This window comes from Pavona decussata, unplaced genomic scaffold, assembly GCF_977016875.1.
Source record: "Pavona decussata unplaced genomic scaffold, jaPavDecu1.1 SCAFFOLD_381, whole genome shotgun sequence".
NCBI classification, from domain to species: domain Eukaryota; kingdom Metazoa; phylum Cnidaria; class Anthozoa; order Scleractinia; family Agariciidae; genus Pavona; species Pavona decussata.
In genome coordinates, this window is record NW_028145755.1 from 351,517 (window position 1) to 370,658 (window position 19,142).

At 42.3% G+C, this 19,142-nt stretch overlaps 2 protein-coding genes across 2 annotated transcripts in view; both read left to right on the top strand.

Annotated features, from left to right (window-relative positions):
- The window catches only part of LOC146451929 (uncharacterized), a 28,564-nt gene extending 13,786 nt beyond the window's left edge, over positions 1-14,778 (top strand). Inside the window, exons 5-11 of the mRNA XM_085098234.1 lie at positions 248-6,486; positions 6,785-6,923; positions 7,442-7,651; positions 8,148-8,394; positions 8,683-9,228; positions 11,217-11,753; positions 12,702-14,778. Of these exons, the coding sequence (XP_084954360.1) occupies positions 248-6,486; positions 6,785-6,923; positions 7,442-7,651; positions 8,148-8,394; positions 8,683-9,228; positions 11,217-11,753; positions 12,702-12,990 (8,207 nt within the window). The 3' untranslated portion in view covers positions 12,991-14,778. The remainder of the gene's footprint in view (positions 1-247; positions 6,487-6,784; positions 6,924-7,441; positions 7,652-8,147; positions 8,395-8,682; positions 9,229-11,216; positions 11,754-12,701) is intronic.
- A 1,079-nt stretch (positions 14,779-15,857) lies between these two features.
- LOC146451930 (carbohydrate sulfotransferase 11-like) lies at positions 15,858-19,043 on the top strand. Its single transcript, XM_085098329.1, has 2 exons — positions 15,858-15,984; positions 16,900-19,043. Exons 1-2 carry the CDS (start codon positions 15,900-15,902, stop codon positions 17,757-17,759), a joined length of 945 nt encoding a protein of 314 aa, XP_084954455.1. The 5' UTR covers positions 15,858-15,899; the 3' UTR covers positions 17,760-19,043.
- Positions 19,044-19,142: the final 99 nt, after the last annotated feature.

Consider the following 19,142-nt stretch of genomic DNA (forward strand, 5'->3'; position numbering starts at 1 on the left):
GTTAGCACAGTACAAAGTACGCCTCTCAGAAAGCAATTATGAATGTATAATTTAAGTAAGCTTTATAATTTCTAAAGTGGGTAGAAAGTCTCAGGTTGATATACCAAAGGTATACGCATTTTTGCTCACTACTGTCCAATTTTAAGCCATACTTATAATTTGAGGGGTTACAGAATTAGTTGCTACTCAAAACGAGAATTCATACATACTAAAACAAAGTCTTTTCATTCTTTGGTAAACTATTCAGGCCACTTACTCATCCCCACCACGTTACGTACAACACAACGTATCCCAACAACATCAGATGAGGGGATACCACCAACCTCATCGAACGAAACAGCGACTACAATTCCCCTTGACGAAGGAACAACCGTAATGCCCACAAGAAAAACACCATCCGAAGAAAATATACCAATAACACCATATTCTACAACAGTTGTCTCGCCTTCTGCTACTGTACAAGAAGAAAGACCGTCAATCGTGACTGAAACAGACAGGAACACTTCTTCACAAACCAAAGAGAGAACAACAACAATTCCACGAGAGAAATCAACCACGTCCTCACCGTACAAACAAACAACAACGTTGTCACTTGACGAGGAAGCAACAACCTCATCATCTGACGAGGAACCGACAACCAAGTCACCTGACGAGGAAGAAACAACCTCCTCACTTGACAAGGAAGCAACAAGCTCATCACCTCAAGAGAAAGCAACAACCTCATTACCTGACGAGAAAGCAACAAGCTCATCACTTGAGGAGGAAGCAACAACCTCCTTGCCTGAGGAGAAAGCAACAACCTCTTCACCTGAAGAGGAAGCAAAGAGCTCATCATCTGACGAGGAAGGAACAACCTCATCACCTCAAGAGGAAGCAACGACCCCCTCACCTGACAAGAAAGCAACAACCTCCTCATCTGACGAGGAAGCAATGAGCTCATCACCTGACGAAGAAGCAACAAGCTCATCACCTGACGAGGAAGGAACAACCTCCTCACCTGAGGAGGAAGCAACAACCTCCTCACCTGACGATGAAGCAACGACCTCCTCACCTGACAAGGAAGCAACAAGCTCATCACCTGACGAGGAGGCAACAAGCTCGTCACCTGACAAGGAAGCAACAACCTCCTCATCTGACAAGCAAGCAACAAGCTCATCACCTGACGAGGAAGAAACAACCTCATCACCTGAAGAGGAAGCAACGACCCCCTCACCTGACGAGAAAGCAACAACCTCCTCATCTGACGAGGAAGCAACAAGCTCATCACCTGACGAGGAACCCGCAGCCCCGTCACCTGACGAGGAAGAAACAACCTCCTCACTTGACGAAAAAGCAACAAGCTCATCACCTGAAGAGGAAGGAGCAACCTCCTCACCTGACGAGGACGCAACAAGCTCATCACCTCACGAGGAAGCAACAACCTCCTCACCTGACAAGGAAGCAACAACCTCATCACCTGACGAGGAGGCAACAAGTTCATCACCTGGCGAGCAAACAATGACCTCCTCACCTGACGCGCAAGCAACAACCTCATCACCTGAGGAGGAAGCAACGACCTCCCCACCTGAGGAGGAAGCAACGACCTCATCACCTGAGAAGGAAGCAACGACCTCCTCACCTGACGAGGACGCAACAAGCTCATCACCTCACGAGGAAGCAACAACCTCCTCACCTAAAAAGGAAGCAACAACATCATCATCTGACGAGGAGGCAACAAGTTCATCACCTGGCGAGCAAACAATGACCTCCTCACCTGACGTGCAAGCAACAACCTCATCACCTGAGGAGGAAGCAACGACCTCATCACCTGAGGAGGAAGCAATGACCTCATCACCTGCGGAGGAATCAACAACCGCATCACCGGACAAGAAAACAACAACCTCACTACCTGAGGAGGAATCAACGACCCCATCATCAGACAAGAAAACAACAACATCATCACCTGACGAGGAGGTAACAATCTCATCACCCGGGGAGGAATCAACAACCTCGTCAACTGACCAAGAATCAACAACTTCATCAACTAACGAGGAAGCAGCAACCTCATCATTTGAAGAAAAAGCGACAACAGTTGTCTTGCCTTCTGCTACTGTACAAGACGAAAGACCGTCAATTATGATTGAAACAGACGGGGACACTTCTTCTCAAATGAAGGAGAGAATAACAGCACTTCCACAAGAGAAATTAACCACTTCCTTGCCATACCAACAAGCAACAACGTTATCACCTGACGAAGAAGCAACAACCTCATCATCTGACGAGGAATCAACGACCCCCTCACTTGACGAGGAAGCAACAACCCTATTACCTCAGGAGGAGTCAACAATCTCATCACCTGACCTGGAAGAAACAACCTCATCACCTGACGAGGAACCCACAACCTCACCACCTGACGAAGAATCAACAACCGTATTACCTGACAAGGTATCAACAAACTCATCACCTGAGAAGGAAGCAACAACATCATTACCAGGGAAGGAAGTAGCCACCTTATCAACTCACGAGGAACCAACAACCTCGTCACCAGAGAAGGAATCAACAACCTCATCACCTGACGAAGAACCAACAACCCCATTACCCGACGAGAAAGGAACCACCTCATTATCTGACGAGTTATCAACAACCCCATCACCTGACGAGGGAGGAACAACCCCCTCATCTGACAACGCAGCAACAACCTCATCAACAGACGAGAGAACAACAATCTCATTACCTGACCAGGAAGTAACAACACCATCACTTAAGGAGGTGTCAACAAGAGCATTACCTGACGAGGAACCAACAACCTCATCACCTAATGAGGAAAAAACAGCCCCATCACCTGACGAGGAAGGAACAACCTCATCAGCTGACGAGGAAACAACAGCCCCATTACCTGACGACGAAGGAACAACCTCATCACCTGACGAGGAAACAACAGCCCCATTACCTGACAAGGAAGCAAAACCCTCATCACCTGACGAGGAAACAACAGCCCCATCACCTGATGAGGAAGCAACAACCTCATCACCTGGCAAGGAAGAAACAACCTCATCACCTGACGAGGAAGGAACAACCCCTTCACCTGACGAGGAGGCAACAACCTCATCAACGGACGAGGGAACAATAACCTCATTACCAGACGAGGAAGTAAAAACACCATCACTTAAGGAGGTATCAGCAACCCCTTCACCTCACGAAAAACCAAAAACCTCATCACCTGACGAGGAGGTAACAACCTCATCACCTGAAGAGGAAGGAACAACATCATCACTTGAGGAGGTATCAACAACCCCATTACCTGACGAGGAAACAACAATCCCATCACCTAACGAGGAAGGAACAACTTCATCATCCGACGAGGAAGCAACAACCTCATCACCTGACGAGGAAGCAACAACCTCATCAACGGACGAGGGAACTACAACCTCATTACCTGACGAGGAAGTAACAACACCATCACTTGAGGAGGTGTCAATAACCCCATTACCTGATGAGGAACCAACAACCTCATCACCTGACGAGGAAGGAACAACCCCCTCACCTGGCAGGGAAGCAACAACTTCCTCAACGGACGAGGGAACAACAATCTCATTACCTGACGAGGAAGTAACAACACCATCACCTGAGGAGGTATTAACAACCTCTTCACGTGAAGAACAACCAACAACCTCATCACCTGACGAGATAACAACAGCCCTATCACCTGACGAAGAAGCAACAACCTCGTCAACGGACGAGGGAACAACAACCTTATTACCTGACGAGGAAGTAACAACACCATCACTTGAGGAGGTATCAACAACTCCTTCACCTGACGAAGAATCAGCAACCTCATTACCTGACGAGGTAGGAACAACCCCCTTACCTGACGAGGAAGCAACAACCTCATCAACGGACGAGGGAACAATAACCTCATCACCTGACGAGGAAGTAACAACACCATCACTTGAGGAGGTATCAACAACCCCTTCACCTGACGCGGAACCAACAACCTCATCACCTGACGCGGAACCAACAACCTCATCACCTGACGAGGAAGCAACAACCTCATCACCTGACGAGGAAGCAACAACCTCATCACCTGACGAGAAAGCAACAGCCCCATTACCTGACGAGGAAGGACCAACCTTAACAGCCCCATCACCTGACGAGAAAGAAACAACATCATCACCTGACGAGGAAACAACAGCCCCATCACCTGAAGAGGAAGGAACAACCTCATCACCTGACGAGGAAACAACAGCCCCATCACCTGACGAGGATGGAACAACCTCATCACCTGGCAAGGAAGAAACAACCTCATCACTTAATGATGAAGCAACGACCTCATCACCTGACGAGGAAGGAATAACCTCATCACCTGACGAGGAAGCAACAACCTTATCAACGGACGAGAGAACAACAGCCTCATTACCTGTCGAGGAAGTAACAACACCATCACTTAAAGAGGTATCAGCAACCCCTTCACCTCACGAGGAACCAACATCCTCATCACCTGACGTGGAGGTAACAACCTCATCACCTGAAGAGGAAGGAACAACATCATCACTTGAGGAGGTATCAACAACCCCATTACCTGACGAGGAAACAACAGCCCCATTAGCTAACGAGGAAGGAACAACCTCATCACCTGACGAGGAAGCAACAACCTCATTACCTGATGAGGAAACAGCTCCATCACCTGACGAGGAAGCAACAACCTCATTAACGGACGAGGGAACTACAACCTCATTACCTGACGAGGAAGTAACAACACCATCACTTGAGGAGGTGTCAACGACCCCATTACCTGACGAGGAACCGACAACCTCATCACCTGACGAGGAAGGAACAACCCTCTCTCCTGACCAGGAAGCAACAACTTCCTCAACAGACGAGGGAACAACAAGCTCATTACCTGACGAGGAAGTAACAACACCATCACTTGAAGAGGTATCAACAACTCCTTCACCTGACGAGGAACCAACAACCTCATTACCTGACGAGGTAGGAAAAACCCCCTCACCTTACGAGGAAGCAACAACCTCATTAACGGACGAGGGAACAATAACCTCATTACCTGATGAGGAAGTAGCAACACCATTACTTGAGGAGGTATCAACAACCCCTTCACCTGATGCAGAACCAACAACCTCATTACCTGACGAGGAAGCAACAACCTCATCACCTGACGAGGAAGGAACAACATCATCATCTGACGAGGAAGGAACAACCCCTTCACCTGACGAGGAGGCAACAACCTCATCAACGGACGAGGGAACAATAACCTCATTACCAGACGAGGAAGTAAAAACACCATCACTTAAGGAGGTATCAGCAACCCCTTCACCTCACGAAGAACTTACAACCTCATCACCTGACGAGGAGGTAACAACCTCATCACCTGAAGAGGAAGGAACAACACCATCACTTGAGGAGGTATCAACAACCCCATTACCTGACGAGGAAACAACAATCCCATCACCTAACGAGGAAGGAACAACTTCATTACCCGACGAGGAAGCAACAACCTCATCAACGGACGAGAGAACTACAACCTCATTACTTGACGAGGAAGTAACAACACCATCTTTTGAGGAGGTGTCAACGACCCCATTACCTGACGAGGAAGGAACAACCCCCTCACCTGGCGAGGAAGCAACAACTTCCTCAACGGACGAGGGAACAACAATCTCATTACCTGACGAGGAAGTAACAACACCATTGCTTGAGGAGGTATCAACAACCTCTTCACCTGACGAACAACCAACAACCTCATCACTTGACGAGGTAACAACAGCCCCATCACCTGACGAAGAAGCAACAACCTTATCAACGGACGAGGGAACAACAACCTCATTACCTGACGAGGAAGTAACACCATCACTTGAGGAGTTATCAACAACCCCTTCACCTGACGAGGAACCAACAACCTCATCACCTGACGTAAAAACAACAACTCCATCTCCTGACGAGGAAGGAACAAGTTCATCGCCTTACGAGGTGTCAACAACGCCGTCATCTGACGAGGGACCAACAACCTTATCAATGAATGAGAAAAAAACAACCTTATCAACTGACGAGGAAATAACAACAGCATCACCTGACGAGGTAACCACAGCAGCATCACCTGATGAGGAATCAACAGCCTCACATCCTGATGAGGAAGCAGCGACCCCATCAACAGACGAGGAAGCAACAACCTCATCATCTGACGAAGAAGAAACAACCGCATTACCTGATGACGCGGAAGCAACAACCACATCACTTGACGAGGAAACAACAACCTCATCACCTGACAATGAAGAAACAACATCACCTGACGAGGAATTAACGACTTCTTCACCAGGGAAGGAAGCAACATCCTTATCAGCTGAAGAGGAAGCAACAACCTCGTCACCTGACGAGGAAGAAACAACATCATCACTAGATGAAGAATCAACGGAATCTCCAGAGGAAGAAGGCGCAACACTGTTATCTCAACAAGGGTCGACAATTGCCACACCAACGTCTTCTTTTGTGGAGGTGAGCGTCTCGTCCTTTCTCGTGTTTTACATTGAGATGTCCATATATGAAAATCGAAAAGGTCAAAATTGGTTTTGCATGGGTCGATTATTCCATTTAAGTTCGAGAAATGAAATGAAAGGGTATAGTAACGTTTAATTTAAAGTGAAGGAAGTCTTTGTTTTTTAATTTAAAACAGTCGCTTGATACATGGACTGAAGATGAAACATCTTTTAGTTACCCCAAAGTTTTGAAATAAATGTAATCTAAAAGGACATTGAAAAATGAATACTTCGCACTGAAACGTATTTTTTCTTAGGACACTCTACCAAGCACTCCTCGAAATGTAAGGGTCAAGGCTCTCTCGGAAACGGAACTCGAGGTGACCTGGGAACCACCGAGTGAAACTGGAGGAGTAATTGTTTTTTACAGAGTCACAGTTACTGACGTCAAAGAAGGTATCTATTTTTTCATAAATGTAGGATTATTTTACTTTTTTCTTGCAATTCCTCCTATAAAATATATTGCCTAGTACACGCGATATGTCCCGATAAGGCGCCTTTGTCTATCCTGAACAACTATTTAAGTTTTCTTTGGTTAGTTCAGTGTATTCTCTTGACTAGCGTCCCCATCCCCCCTCCCTAATGACAATGAAACACCTTGGAAAACGCTTCTTCTTATAAACAATAAACACAAATGCCTCCGACAGCTATTAAGCGATAACAAAGCGTGGATGAATGAAGACAACATTTTCATTGCTGCTGCAGCTTTGCCTTGCCTGGTATTTCAGCGGGGGCTGTTGTAGTTTAATGGGGGTAAAATGAAATACGTTTCAGAGAACCTATCGTCGTAGCGTCGTTGATGAATTTCTTATAGCTTTCACTACATTACCTACTTTTTCTCAAGTTTTATTGTCACTTGAAAAAAGTCATCCTCCTGTCATGATGCTCGAACATTCTGCTCCCTTGCGTTTTAGGCCTCGTTGTCCAGCGTTCGCTTCAATCGCCTGGAACCGATCTAACCCTCGTTGTGGAGTTTCTCAGCCCAGAGACACTGTATAAGGTAGCCGTAACGGCAGGTAATCAGCGCGGAATAGGACCATGGTCAGGGGATATTTACATCGAAACCCCAAAGTTCATAAAGGCAAGAATTGAACCCACGGAAACACCGATTACTTCTGCAGAAGGTAAAATGCAATAATGCTTTGCTCTAGCTAGGGGTTGAATGAGTGGGCCGACGGAATGATGGACAAGCATATTGCCGGAAGGGCAGAATGACGAACAGACGAAGAGAAGGGGAGAAAAAGGGAGTTGCGACGTCCGCAACAACAAGGGAGTGAACACACACGAAGGCGGCCCTACTTGTGGTCGTGTTGGTAACATTTGTGAGTAGATACTGCACCCACTGAAACGCCTTATCAGTTTTCATCACCGTAGTCATCCGCTTTTCAACTGCAATGAAAACCCTTGTGCTTGATAATGTATTTACGATTTCTGGCTTGTTGAGACATTCCTCACGAGCAGTTTGCGACTTGGGAATTACGAGACAAAACTGAGTTATCATATTAATATTGAATAGATTTTTACAGGCAAGACTCGTGATTCCCATTTACAGTACAAACGAAGGCTTCTGGTAAGGTCTCCTGACAGAGTATATCCTAAAGCTTTTTTTATCTTCAACAGACAAACTGAAATCTTGCATGAATATCGAGAATGATGAGGAAATGTACATGTTAAACGCAAGCCATGGCAAGTGGCCTCACAACGGGTTGTGCCGAGTTCCCATGGACTCCAACGCATCCAAGCATGACACTTACAGGGTGTCCGTTGACTTGTATGTGCCTGAAAGTAAAGGATCCAATGGCGATATTTACTTCGGTGTTTTCTTAAACGCCGTAGATGAAGACAATTTTGATTTTGTACTCTTCAGGTAAAATTAAACATTAAACAAAATTAAGAATATTAAGGTACGGCTAATCAGAAACGATAGGTTGACTGCTTAGCCTCGTACTGTAAAACTGATCAGTAAAACCACGAAGCCAACCGAAAACCATATTCATACATTTTCTTATTCTTTCCATCCATTTTTTACTATTTTACAATTAGATGAAAGCGTTCGGTGTATTCGACCACCATTTAAAGTTGAGACGAATCAAATTCCATAATTCTCCTTTTTGTTTTAAAAACTGTTTGTTAATCTCATGGCTTAATTTCTCAGATTTGGTACAAGCGGCAACACGTGCTTCCAAACCGGTCTTATCCAGCAAGGCCAGCTAAACTGGTTTGGATCTCAAACCGGTTCCTGTCCATATGGCCCTCCGCGGAAGGCGCGATGGATTCACACCACTCTTGAGGTCAGAGACTCTGACGTCACAGTTTTCCTAGATGGAGTTCACGTGACCTCTTTTAAAGGCCGCTTGTCTCCTAAGGCGGCTGGTGGTGTGGCACTGGCTAATCACCATGGCAATGTAGCGCGATTTAAGGACTTTACTATCACTGACTTGCCTTCACTGCCTTTTGAAATCAAGAGTTGCGCTTCTCTCCAGGATCACACTGAGTATTATTCTCTAATCAACCAAAATGATGTCTGGTCACAAGGATTCTGTCGCGCTCTTTTAAAGGAAACGCCTGTGGAAGACAGCATTAGTTACCAGATTTCGGTGGATTTGTATAGCGAGGTGGACTGGAGTGGAGATAGACTCGCGTACCTGGGAATCATATTCAACGCACAAGACATTAATAACGCCGACTTCGTTTACTTCAGGTAATGAACTCTCTTGTTTATTAAGGAGCTTTGGTTTCTTTTATGCAGCTTTATAGCTTAAGGTGGGGGTTCACCTGAAAGCCGTTTTCACGCCGCTTAAAATTGGTCAAATGGAAATATCTTGAAAGAAATGTGATGGTATATTTCCAGCCTGGTGAATGAATGAGAATGATGATTATTCTAGAAAGTGACGCAGGCATACTCGGAAAAAAGAATTCCGAGTGCTCCTATCAGGAGTCGAACCTAAGACCTTCCGATTACTAGTTCGGATGCTCTACCACTGAGCTACAGGAGACTCGTGGGAGCTAAGGCCATTGGAAATATCTTGTTTGCATTTCAAGCAATACAAAAACCCTCCATTCATAACACAAATCAATGATTTGGGGTGTTTTATGAATTTTTGGGTGATTTTTAGGTATATTTGGAAGGAAATAATTTGTCTTGAAGGATTGGTAAAATTAAGAGAAATAAGAAATGTTGCAGATTTAGTGAATTTTTAAAATTAAAATTTGTAGTTAATAATTAATAGACGGATACCAAGTTGGTCCACTAGCAACCTGGGGTGCTCTTGCGTGGTTATCGACTGTCTGTTAGTGTTCCAAAAATCATTTTCTTTCTTCTATCCATTCTTAAAACCTCTTCAAATTTCACTCAAATTCAGGTAGAGCCCAACCTTAAGCAAAGGGAATATATGTAAGACTTTACACGGCAAATTGAAGTTCAAAAACTCGTTTTGGCAAACATAACGTGGCTTATGTGACCGTTCTACAACACTTCTAAAGTTGTTACTGTTTGCTGTTAGCGAAACCGTCGGTTCTTAGAAGGAGCAGTCACAAAGTCATTACTGCTAACATAGCCGCCTTAAAATAAAACCCAGCAAATTGAAACTAACTTACTTCAAAGTTGGAGCTCCATTGCAGTGTTAGAATCATCACTGAAATATCTTATTATCAACTCCCCTCGGTGCTTTTCAGGGCTAATTTACAACACTGTCTGTGGGTCTTTTGCCACGCTTCTTGTGGCGCAGTTTACAATTAATGAAGTAATGAGTTATGAATGCCCCCTGACGTGAATGTGAATTTGAGATAGACACTAGAAGTTGTTACTGCCAGAGATTTGTCACGTCCCCAGTAGTTCTCTTACGTCCCTTTTACGTTCAGAGTCAGATTGTGTGAAAATACTGTGAGATGTGGCCTTCGGTTTTTCTTCCTTATCTCGTCCTTATCCTAGATGACTAGAAAGCCTTACCATTTGCAGATGTCAAGATGTCAAAACAAAGTCAGCACTTTCTCCTCAGTTATTTAAAGACCCTGAATGTTGGTCCGGCTGGGAATCGAACCTGGGCCTACCCCCAGAGGGGGTACTCCGGATTTCAATAGACGGGGATGATCGAAGGATATTTTTGGGTTTGAAATTTTCGATTCCGGGATTTTTGTGGGTATGGAAATTTGGTTATTGTTGAAACAGAAGTTGTTCTTGGGTGTCTCGAGTGTTGTTAGAATGACTACCAGATACGGAAAAGATTACTTCAGATGGTATGATGAATAAACAAACACAAACATTCAATTTCTAATGTTTTTATTTTTTGTGTTATATTATTTAATGCTTTCTGAAAATTTTTAAGGCTCGGAAATTCGGCATGGGAATTTTTTCAGGGTTAATTTTTTGTCCAGGGATTTTTTTGGGTTTTGTTGAAAGCCCTAGGGATTTTTTGGGGTTTTGATTTTTGCCCCCATTCGATCACCCCCGTCACTTGAAATCCGGAGTGCCCCCCCCCCCCCTCCCTGGGAGCCTACTGCCCCACAGTCTGGTACTCAACCAACTGAGCTAACCAGGCGGTGGCAGAATTTCCGCTCTAGACTAGAATAATGTATTTCTGTTCTTTAAAGAGACTAGTTGTGATGCTGGCAATAACTGCGTCTGATCGCGAAGTTATTCTATTTAGAAAACCCGCCCGGATTTAATGCAAAGTGTTGCGTTTTTTTCAGACCATTCTGGAAGGACCATTGTTATCAGACAGGGTACCTGATGGGAGGCCGTGAGATGCGAGAAGGTTCCAAAACAGGGCACTGTTCTTGCACCGTAAGAAGCGGAAAATGGTTCAACGCGCGTTTGAAGATTCGGGGGAATAGAGTTAATGTGATAATGAACAACAAACCCGCAGCAACCTTCAAATCACATTATCACGCGAACAGCAAGGGCAGTGGTATTCTTGTCACTGGTGGTTCCTGGAAGTCCATCCGTTTCAGGAATTTTGTGGTGACGTCACTTCCGGAACTTCCATTTCTTCCGAAAAACTGTCAGAGCGCAAGGGCTGCCGGCAATGTCTTCAAGGTCATGGCGTACAGCGGTGAAGGAGACGACACCGATCAGGGAATATGCCGAGTACTGTATCCTAAAGTTGTTCAGGGCAGCAGCTACGTCATAAGTGTCAATATTTACGCCCAGGGGAATGTGCTGGGAGGGAAATACGGGATCATATTCAATGTAAAGAATGCGGACACCTTCGAGTTTGTTTACTTCCGGTGAGTATTTTTACAACAGAGAGATTAAGCAACACGTTTCCGGCAAACTGCAAACGGCAGAAATGACCACGTGACCATGTTTACCTTACATTTGCCATTCGCTGTTTTCAGTTTTTCAAAAAAATTGAGTAGTTTTGCGTTAGCATCAAAGGCTAGAATTATCTTCTACTGTTTTCATCTATGTACTCATTTTTTCAAGAAAACATAAACGCGAATCTCACGTTTGCCGTTTCCCGTAAACGTGGTGCTTAATCTCTCTAATAACTGTCAAAATTCCCTCGCGCTGATTGGCTCAAAGCACAGACAATAAAAATGAACGTCAGATGTAATACGCAGGCTTTCTCAACGGAAAATAAAGCTAATTCCCCTAGTACATTTTCCATCTTATTGTTAAAAAACAAATCAGCGGCAGACATAGACCATAGACCTTAGAGCAAGAAAACTGCCGTCAATTTTTTCACTACTCATGCAAGAAAGAGCGGTTAGTGGGTGTTAATTTTCTTCGAAGGCTTTTGAATGGACAGACGACCGCTTAGCGTGAACCACCTTCCGTATACTTTTAGTCATTCCAGTTAAAACGGGTACATGTTGCATCCTTTTCAATGCCATAACATTACGTCAACAACACAAAGATGAAGTGCCAGTCATTAGTTACAGAAACACGGAAATGTAATTGTCATTGTAGGGCGTGAAATTCACTTTTTTCCAGGAGCGATCACGCTGTTGCAGCTGTTCAAACTGACTTCAGCATCTTTTCGTTTGAGTATAGAGTGTTTTCACATGACGTCACGGCGGCCATGTTGGTGTCCCAAACAAAACCTCTGGGAATTGAACTCTATGCAAATACTTTCTTTTGTTTCAGTAAACCAATATGGCCGGTAGTCACGTAAATGAAAACGCTCTATAGTATCGTCCACTAACATGTTGTGTTGTACTATTTGTTACCAGGCCCTTCAGCCGCGGTGATTGTGTTCAAGCGGGTCACCTCCATAACGCCAAAGTCAAAACATATTCTAAGCTTAAAAATTTGTCATGCGCATACGGATTTCTGAGAAGCGGAACTTGGTATAACGTCCGTGTCAAGGTGACCGGAAGTGACGTCAAAGTTCTAATTGATGACGTGGACTTGGCCGTTTTCAAGAGTCAATTTGAAGTGAATGGGCGAGGAGGAATCATACTCAGCAGTGGTTTCAAGAGGAAAATAAGCTTTAAAGACTATCGTATTTTAATCAAATAAAGGCCTTGTTGTCTGAATAATCACAGGATCATATCGGCACGAGTTAAAACTGTTGAAATACAGTCTAAACTCTAACAGAATGAGGGTATATAACCCTCCTTGGATTCTGCGAAACTAAGGGAAAAGAACAACTTCTCGCAGTTCATAGCTGACCGACGTAAAAAAAATTTATCCCGCAAATATTTAATCCCGTTTTTAAAGTACATTGTCGCATTTGCATTTCGCTGTTATCCTTTGCGTTGCAGTTCATACTACAATGGACTCTTTGCATAAATGGCCTTAAATTTGAATAACAATACTTTATACATCCTAAGCCTCACATTCATGTGAAAAATCCTTTTTCTGGAAACCTAAACACGAGGCTTAGGATGTATCAAGAATGGTTATTTAAATTTGGGTGCCATTTATGCAAAGGGTCTACAGGCCACTTCCGAGTTGCTGTGAACCTCATTATGAAAACGAGGCTAAGTGCAATGCTTTTCATATGAAAATTAATAAGCGGGTTAGTTTCTAAAGAACTGGTGATGAGTCGGTGAGGAGTAGAAACGTATGAAAATTAGTTTTGTTGCCTTTGAATGAAAACTAATTTTTCATAATAAAATCTTTGCACGAAGCCTCGCTTTCATATTGAGGTTCAAAGGAACTGAAAATGGCTTACATTCACCTCGCTGTTTTCCAATTGACAGGGTTTGAAAAAAGTTCAAAACGTAAACAAACGAAAAAAAGACCAAAAGAAGGTTAGTATTGTCTAACCGAAATATTGGGCAATAAAATTATTTTAGCTGTCCGATCAGCCTTGCATTTAATTTTACGTTTTAAAAAAAGACCACAAGGATAAAAGTTACTTAGCCTCGAGCTCGCCGTCTGTATATATGAACTTAATTTGACTTATGTATCTTGCTTGATGTATCAGCAGGCTGTCTCATAATGTAGCTGTTAATTAGCGAGACTAAGTGAATTCCAACAGTGTCGATTTCCCCCCACCCGGGCCCTTGTAGTTCATTTTTCAACATCAATGACGGATCACATTTTTAACAATGTCCGTCAAAGAGATTGGGCATAAGTCTACCCAGGCCTATTTGACGTTCATGTGATTTTCACCTCATGATAAACTACCACTTCCTCTGAATGATATGTTCATCGGAAAGACGATATAAAATGGTTGATGGATCCACAGCACAAACGGTCGGAACGATTATAAGAAAAATTATTTTTTTCTGAGACTTAGTTGGGCCTGAATAAAGTTTGATTGAGCTCAGAAACGAAGATATCAATTTACTCAGATTATTCAGCGAAATAAATCAAATAATCCATTGTGTTGCCGTGTTTACAAAAAGGGTACAACAAACATGGATTAACCTCCAATCGATTACTGTTCCATACAGCAAGAAAATATATAATGTTACAATGTAATCTGGTTAAACTAAATCTGAAAATGGATAAATTTAAAAGAACTTAGCCCGATCGCTGTTGAGGGCTTTGAAACATTTACCCTTGAAAGTTCTCTTTGATAGGATTTTGCTAATAAAATATAGAGTGTTTTCACATGACGTCACGGCGGCCATGTTGGTGTCCCAAAACAAAGAAATGGCGGCCATGTTGGTGTCCCAAACTAAACCTCTGGGAATTGAACTCTATTTTTATGCAAATACTTTCTTTTATTTCATTAAACCAATATAGCCAGTAGTCACGTGAATGAAAACACTCTATACCCGAAGTAACTCTTGTAAAAACATTGCCACTCAAGCTGTTTCGTTGCCATGCCAAAGGAATGAATAAAAACAGACCAAAATCACTGTTATTATTGTTGACCTTTCTAAAGTAGAATACATTCTTGCGAAAAGGCAATATAAATTAACTACACTGGCCAATGAGAAGCTAAGCAAGACTAAAACCATTTGTAGTTTGCTTGCACGCGTTTTCCCGGGCTTTGTAATTTGCGTCTGCTGTGATTGGCCAGATCAACAAGTTTTTTTTGACACGATTATGCCGACAAAAGACGGTTTTCTAGTCTATGGTCGTCCAAACGTTTCAATATTCGCTAAGTTGTATTCGCTGTCGCTCAATTACATTCGCTGTTGCTAATACTTATTCGCTATCGCTAAATTGAACATTCACTGTCGCTAATACTCATTCGCTGTCGCCAAAACTCATTTGCTATCGCTAAATTTCATTCGCTTTCGCTAAATTACATTCGCTGTCGCTAATATTCATTCGCTATCGCTAAATTTCATTCGCTGTCGCCAAAACTCATTTGCCATCAGCTAAAACTCATTTGCCATCGCTAAATTCCATTCGCTGTCGCTAATACACATTTGCTACGCTGACTTTGCTGTTGCAAAATTCCAACTTTGATTCGCTGTCGCTAAAATTCATTTGCTGTCTCTGAGCGTTTCCATTTCATGCGCTAAAAATTAACTCAGGGTGTCCCCACACGGGAAAGTTTGTGGAAAGCCACATTCAAAAGCATGTAAGATCTCACGATGGCCGACGAAAAGGTATGGAAATGCTCTTCTTCATTTTAATTTCAGATTTAGTTCGCTTCTAAGCCGTTCCTCAGTGAAAAGCTGGAGCTAGTCTACGAAAAGGCTTTCTGTGGGGCTTTGTTTTCAACCTTAAAGTTTGGTTCATGGAACCATCGTGCTTCGTCGATCCCTGCTACAATCAAAGCCGCCCCCAGCTTTTCATGATAGACAGTTATTCAATACAATCATAACATAATCGTTTTCTTGGAGTAAAACGAACCATGCGAAAAATAAATAGATCTATTCTTTGTTAGTACTTTCGGCTTCGCCATGGTAACGCCTCTTCTGAGATAACAATGTATGTGGCAGAGAAAAGAAAGTCCTTATTATTAAATAGCCAAGTTCAATTATACTTGTAAGGGACGAACAAATGAACCCGATGCGATGGACGTCTTTCGTTGTTTGTACGCTGTGGTGTGTTTCTGTATAACTCTGATATGTTTTTATTTTATCCAAAGCAACAAGACAGGTAGGGCCATGTTCTTTCACAGTTTTAATGCTTGTGAAGTAAAACGCATGTCCATATTGACCATACACGAAGAAATTTTTAAAAATAGTTAACAGTGTATATAATTAAATCACCGTCAGTTAGGTAAGATTTTCTACCGGGTAAAATGTGTGAGCTCAAATTTTCGTTGCACTGGAACTGAATAATTCCTTTCCTTCTCGGAGCAACAAATATTTCGTTGAATATAATGAAATAAGGTCAGCTAGCATTTTTGGAAAGTCAACACAGCAAGGAAATTCGGGAAATAAGGCCCTGATTCCGTTCACTTCCTAAAACTTTCTGCAACTAAATGCAAATGTTCAGCTTATGCATCCGAACTTATCATGATGAATTAGCTGACGTAAAGATACCTTTTTAAAAAAAAGAAAACAAAGGATCTTAGAACGCAAAAGACGATATGTTTTAATTAAGTGTTTTGCTTTAATATTCTTGTTGTCACCTCTGGCGATTTAGCTGTGAATCACTGAAAACTATACATTTTATTAAAAACTCACTCCGAAATTCTGAGGCGAATTTAAAAGGCCTTTCGAACAGACCTCCACCAAAAATAACGGTAGTGTGCTTCTGAAGCGAGAACATTTCATAACTTATATAGGCGGTGTTTTATTTCAAGGATGCAATTAATAATCAATTCAAACCCGGAAAAATAAATGTCATGCATACAATATTCACACCTTCAAAAATAGCGAAAATGTGCAGCAAGACAAAAAAATTCAAAATCTAACAAAACGCAGTCATAAACGTTAACGTCAAACCAATTTCTGGTGCTGCTTTATACGGAGCACAAATTTACCATAATGACATGAGAGAAACCAGCATGGCTGTACTCTTAGGCTTACTAGAATGTTATTAATGATTCTTATTTCTTTTTTACAGAATTTACTGGGAAACCAGAATCAATCTTTCATGAAAACACACCGTCTATTGATCAGAGAATGCAAAACAGAATGCAATATCGACGTGAATTACTCCACGATTACTGCAAAAGATTCAAGAGAGACGACTCAATTATGGGTGAAGATCTTCGCTATCACCTTGTCTTTCACAGCGAGAAAGTTATCTATTGTTCAGTCCCGAAAGTTGCTAGTACGGAGTGGAAAAAGAAATTGTATGTTTTGAATGAAGATAACAACCAAACGTCAAAGAACATTCACAACGCTAAATTTAAACGCCTCAATCAATACTCTCCTGAAGATGTGCTTAAAATGCTACAAGACTATTTCACGTTTTTGTTTGTTCGCGAGCCATTTGAACGTTTTCTTTCAGCTTATAAACAAAAATTCTTGAAAGAAAACAAGATCTTTCATCGTGCAATTGGTAGGAAAATTATTAAACTATTCAGACCTAACGCAACGAAACACGCCCTTGACACGGGAAGTGATGTCTCGTTTCCGGAATTTACGACTTATGTGGTTAAAACACAGCATTTTGATGAACACTGGAGTCCGTTTGACCACCTTTGCCATCCATGTGCCATTCACTACGATTTCATTGGACATTACGAAGATCTCGCACAGGACGCTCCTTATTTGGTAAAAATGGCAGGAATTGACGACCGCGTTTCCTTCCCGCCATTTCGCCGATCTCGCACCTCCGCTGAGATGGTATATTACTATTCACAGATTTCGAAACAGAGAATTCTGGAGTTAGCAAAGCTTTATGAAAGTGACTTTGGAATGTTTGGTTATTCTTTCCCAGGAAAATTGGGAGTACTCTTAAATTTAACTAACAGCTAATTAATTAGGTTAGTTATTTGAAAAGGGAACCTCTACTCTTACAAAAAAAGAAAAGTGCAGATATTATTTTAGTGCTCTAAAAAATTAGATTTTATTATCACCTAGTTTCGCTTTTAAATTTTCTGTGCGCCGCCATTTTGGACTTTATGACGTCATACTGCCTCATACGGCACTCAATTATTCCAAACAAAAGAACAACCTTGTTCCTGGGGTACTGAGATGACCCTGGGAAAGAGGTTGACAAAAGAAATTATTCTTCTTCCTGACAATAGTAAAAACCGTATAACGTCATAAACTCAAAATTGCGGCGCGCAGGAAAATTATATGCGAAAATGGACGATAACGATATCCACTTTTTAGAACACTTAAATGTTACCACAGTCGAATCTCCCGTAAGCGACCACTTATAATGTCAAGGATATGTGGTCGCTTATGGGAGGTGGTCGCTTACCAGAGGCCAGACCACGGGGGGTCTAAATTTCGGGTAATTTACATATGGTAATTTCGGAGACCTAACCCTTTTGCTAGTGCTTATTGAAACCCATCATGATAGTGATAACTTTTCTTCTCTACTAGTATATTAAGACTGGTCAAGAATTATTCTAGGCAAAAAATCTTGGGGTCAATGTTAATTATTGTTTGTATCTCACAAATAAGTAGTAATTACTTAATACAGCGATTGAGACAATTCTTGTGAAGGAAACTTGACTCTTTTATTACTCCAGGTGGCGCTGTCTAAATTTTTCAGGGAACGAAACATAAGCAAAAAGTTAACAACTCTTTTCTAAGACCTGTGATGTACGTGGTTACAAGCATTAAAAACACCAGCAGGCCTGTAGGTTGCAAAACAATCTCACACTTGTGCGTCTCTAAGTTTGGAGCTCTAACAATAAACTGCTGCAGGACAGTTCAACGCACTTCATTCTCTCAGACGCCGCGTTTGTCAGTTTAGTTAAAGCTTAAAACGTGCACTCACATTAAGTATTAAATCACTACACACTGCACGACAGCTCAACACGCTGAACTCTCCTACAAGGGATTCAGTCTGATTAACGGTTTATTTCAGGATACAGTATAGTGCATGTGTGTTAATTTATGTCTGGAGACACTTCTAGTAGCCCTGACTGTGAGATTTATGGCGTCCGCTGTAATGATGTGGCCAATATGTTACAGCAACACATTTTTCAATTTCCACCCGTGAGAGATACAGCAGATTGTGCGTCAAGTGGTCGCCTACGGGAGGTTTAAAACAATTGAAAATTTAATAATAATAATAATAATAATAATAATAATAATTATAATTATAATAATGGTTTATTAACAGATCCACTGGGTGGCTCTTCCCTGTTAAATTACAATAATTACAAATTACAAAATAAATCA

Bases quoted from the DNA above. Each gene is read 5' to 3' on its own strand.
- LOC146451930 (XM_085098329.1), top strand. From the start codon at position 15,900: ATGGACGTCTTTCGTTGTTTGTACGCTGTGGTGTGTTTCTGTATAACT. The intron at 15,985-16,899 runs GTAGGGCCATGT...TCTTTTTTACAG, and splicing joins TATCCAAAGCAACAAGACAG to AATTTACTGGGAAACCAGAA.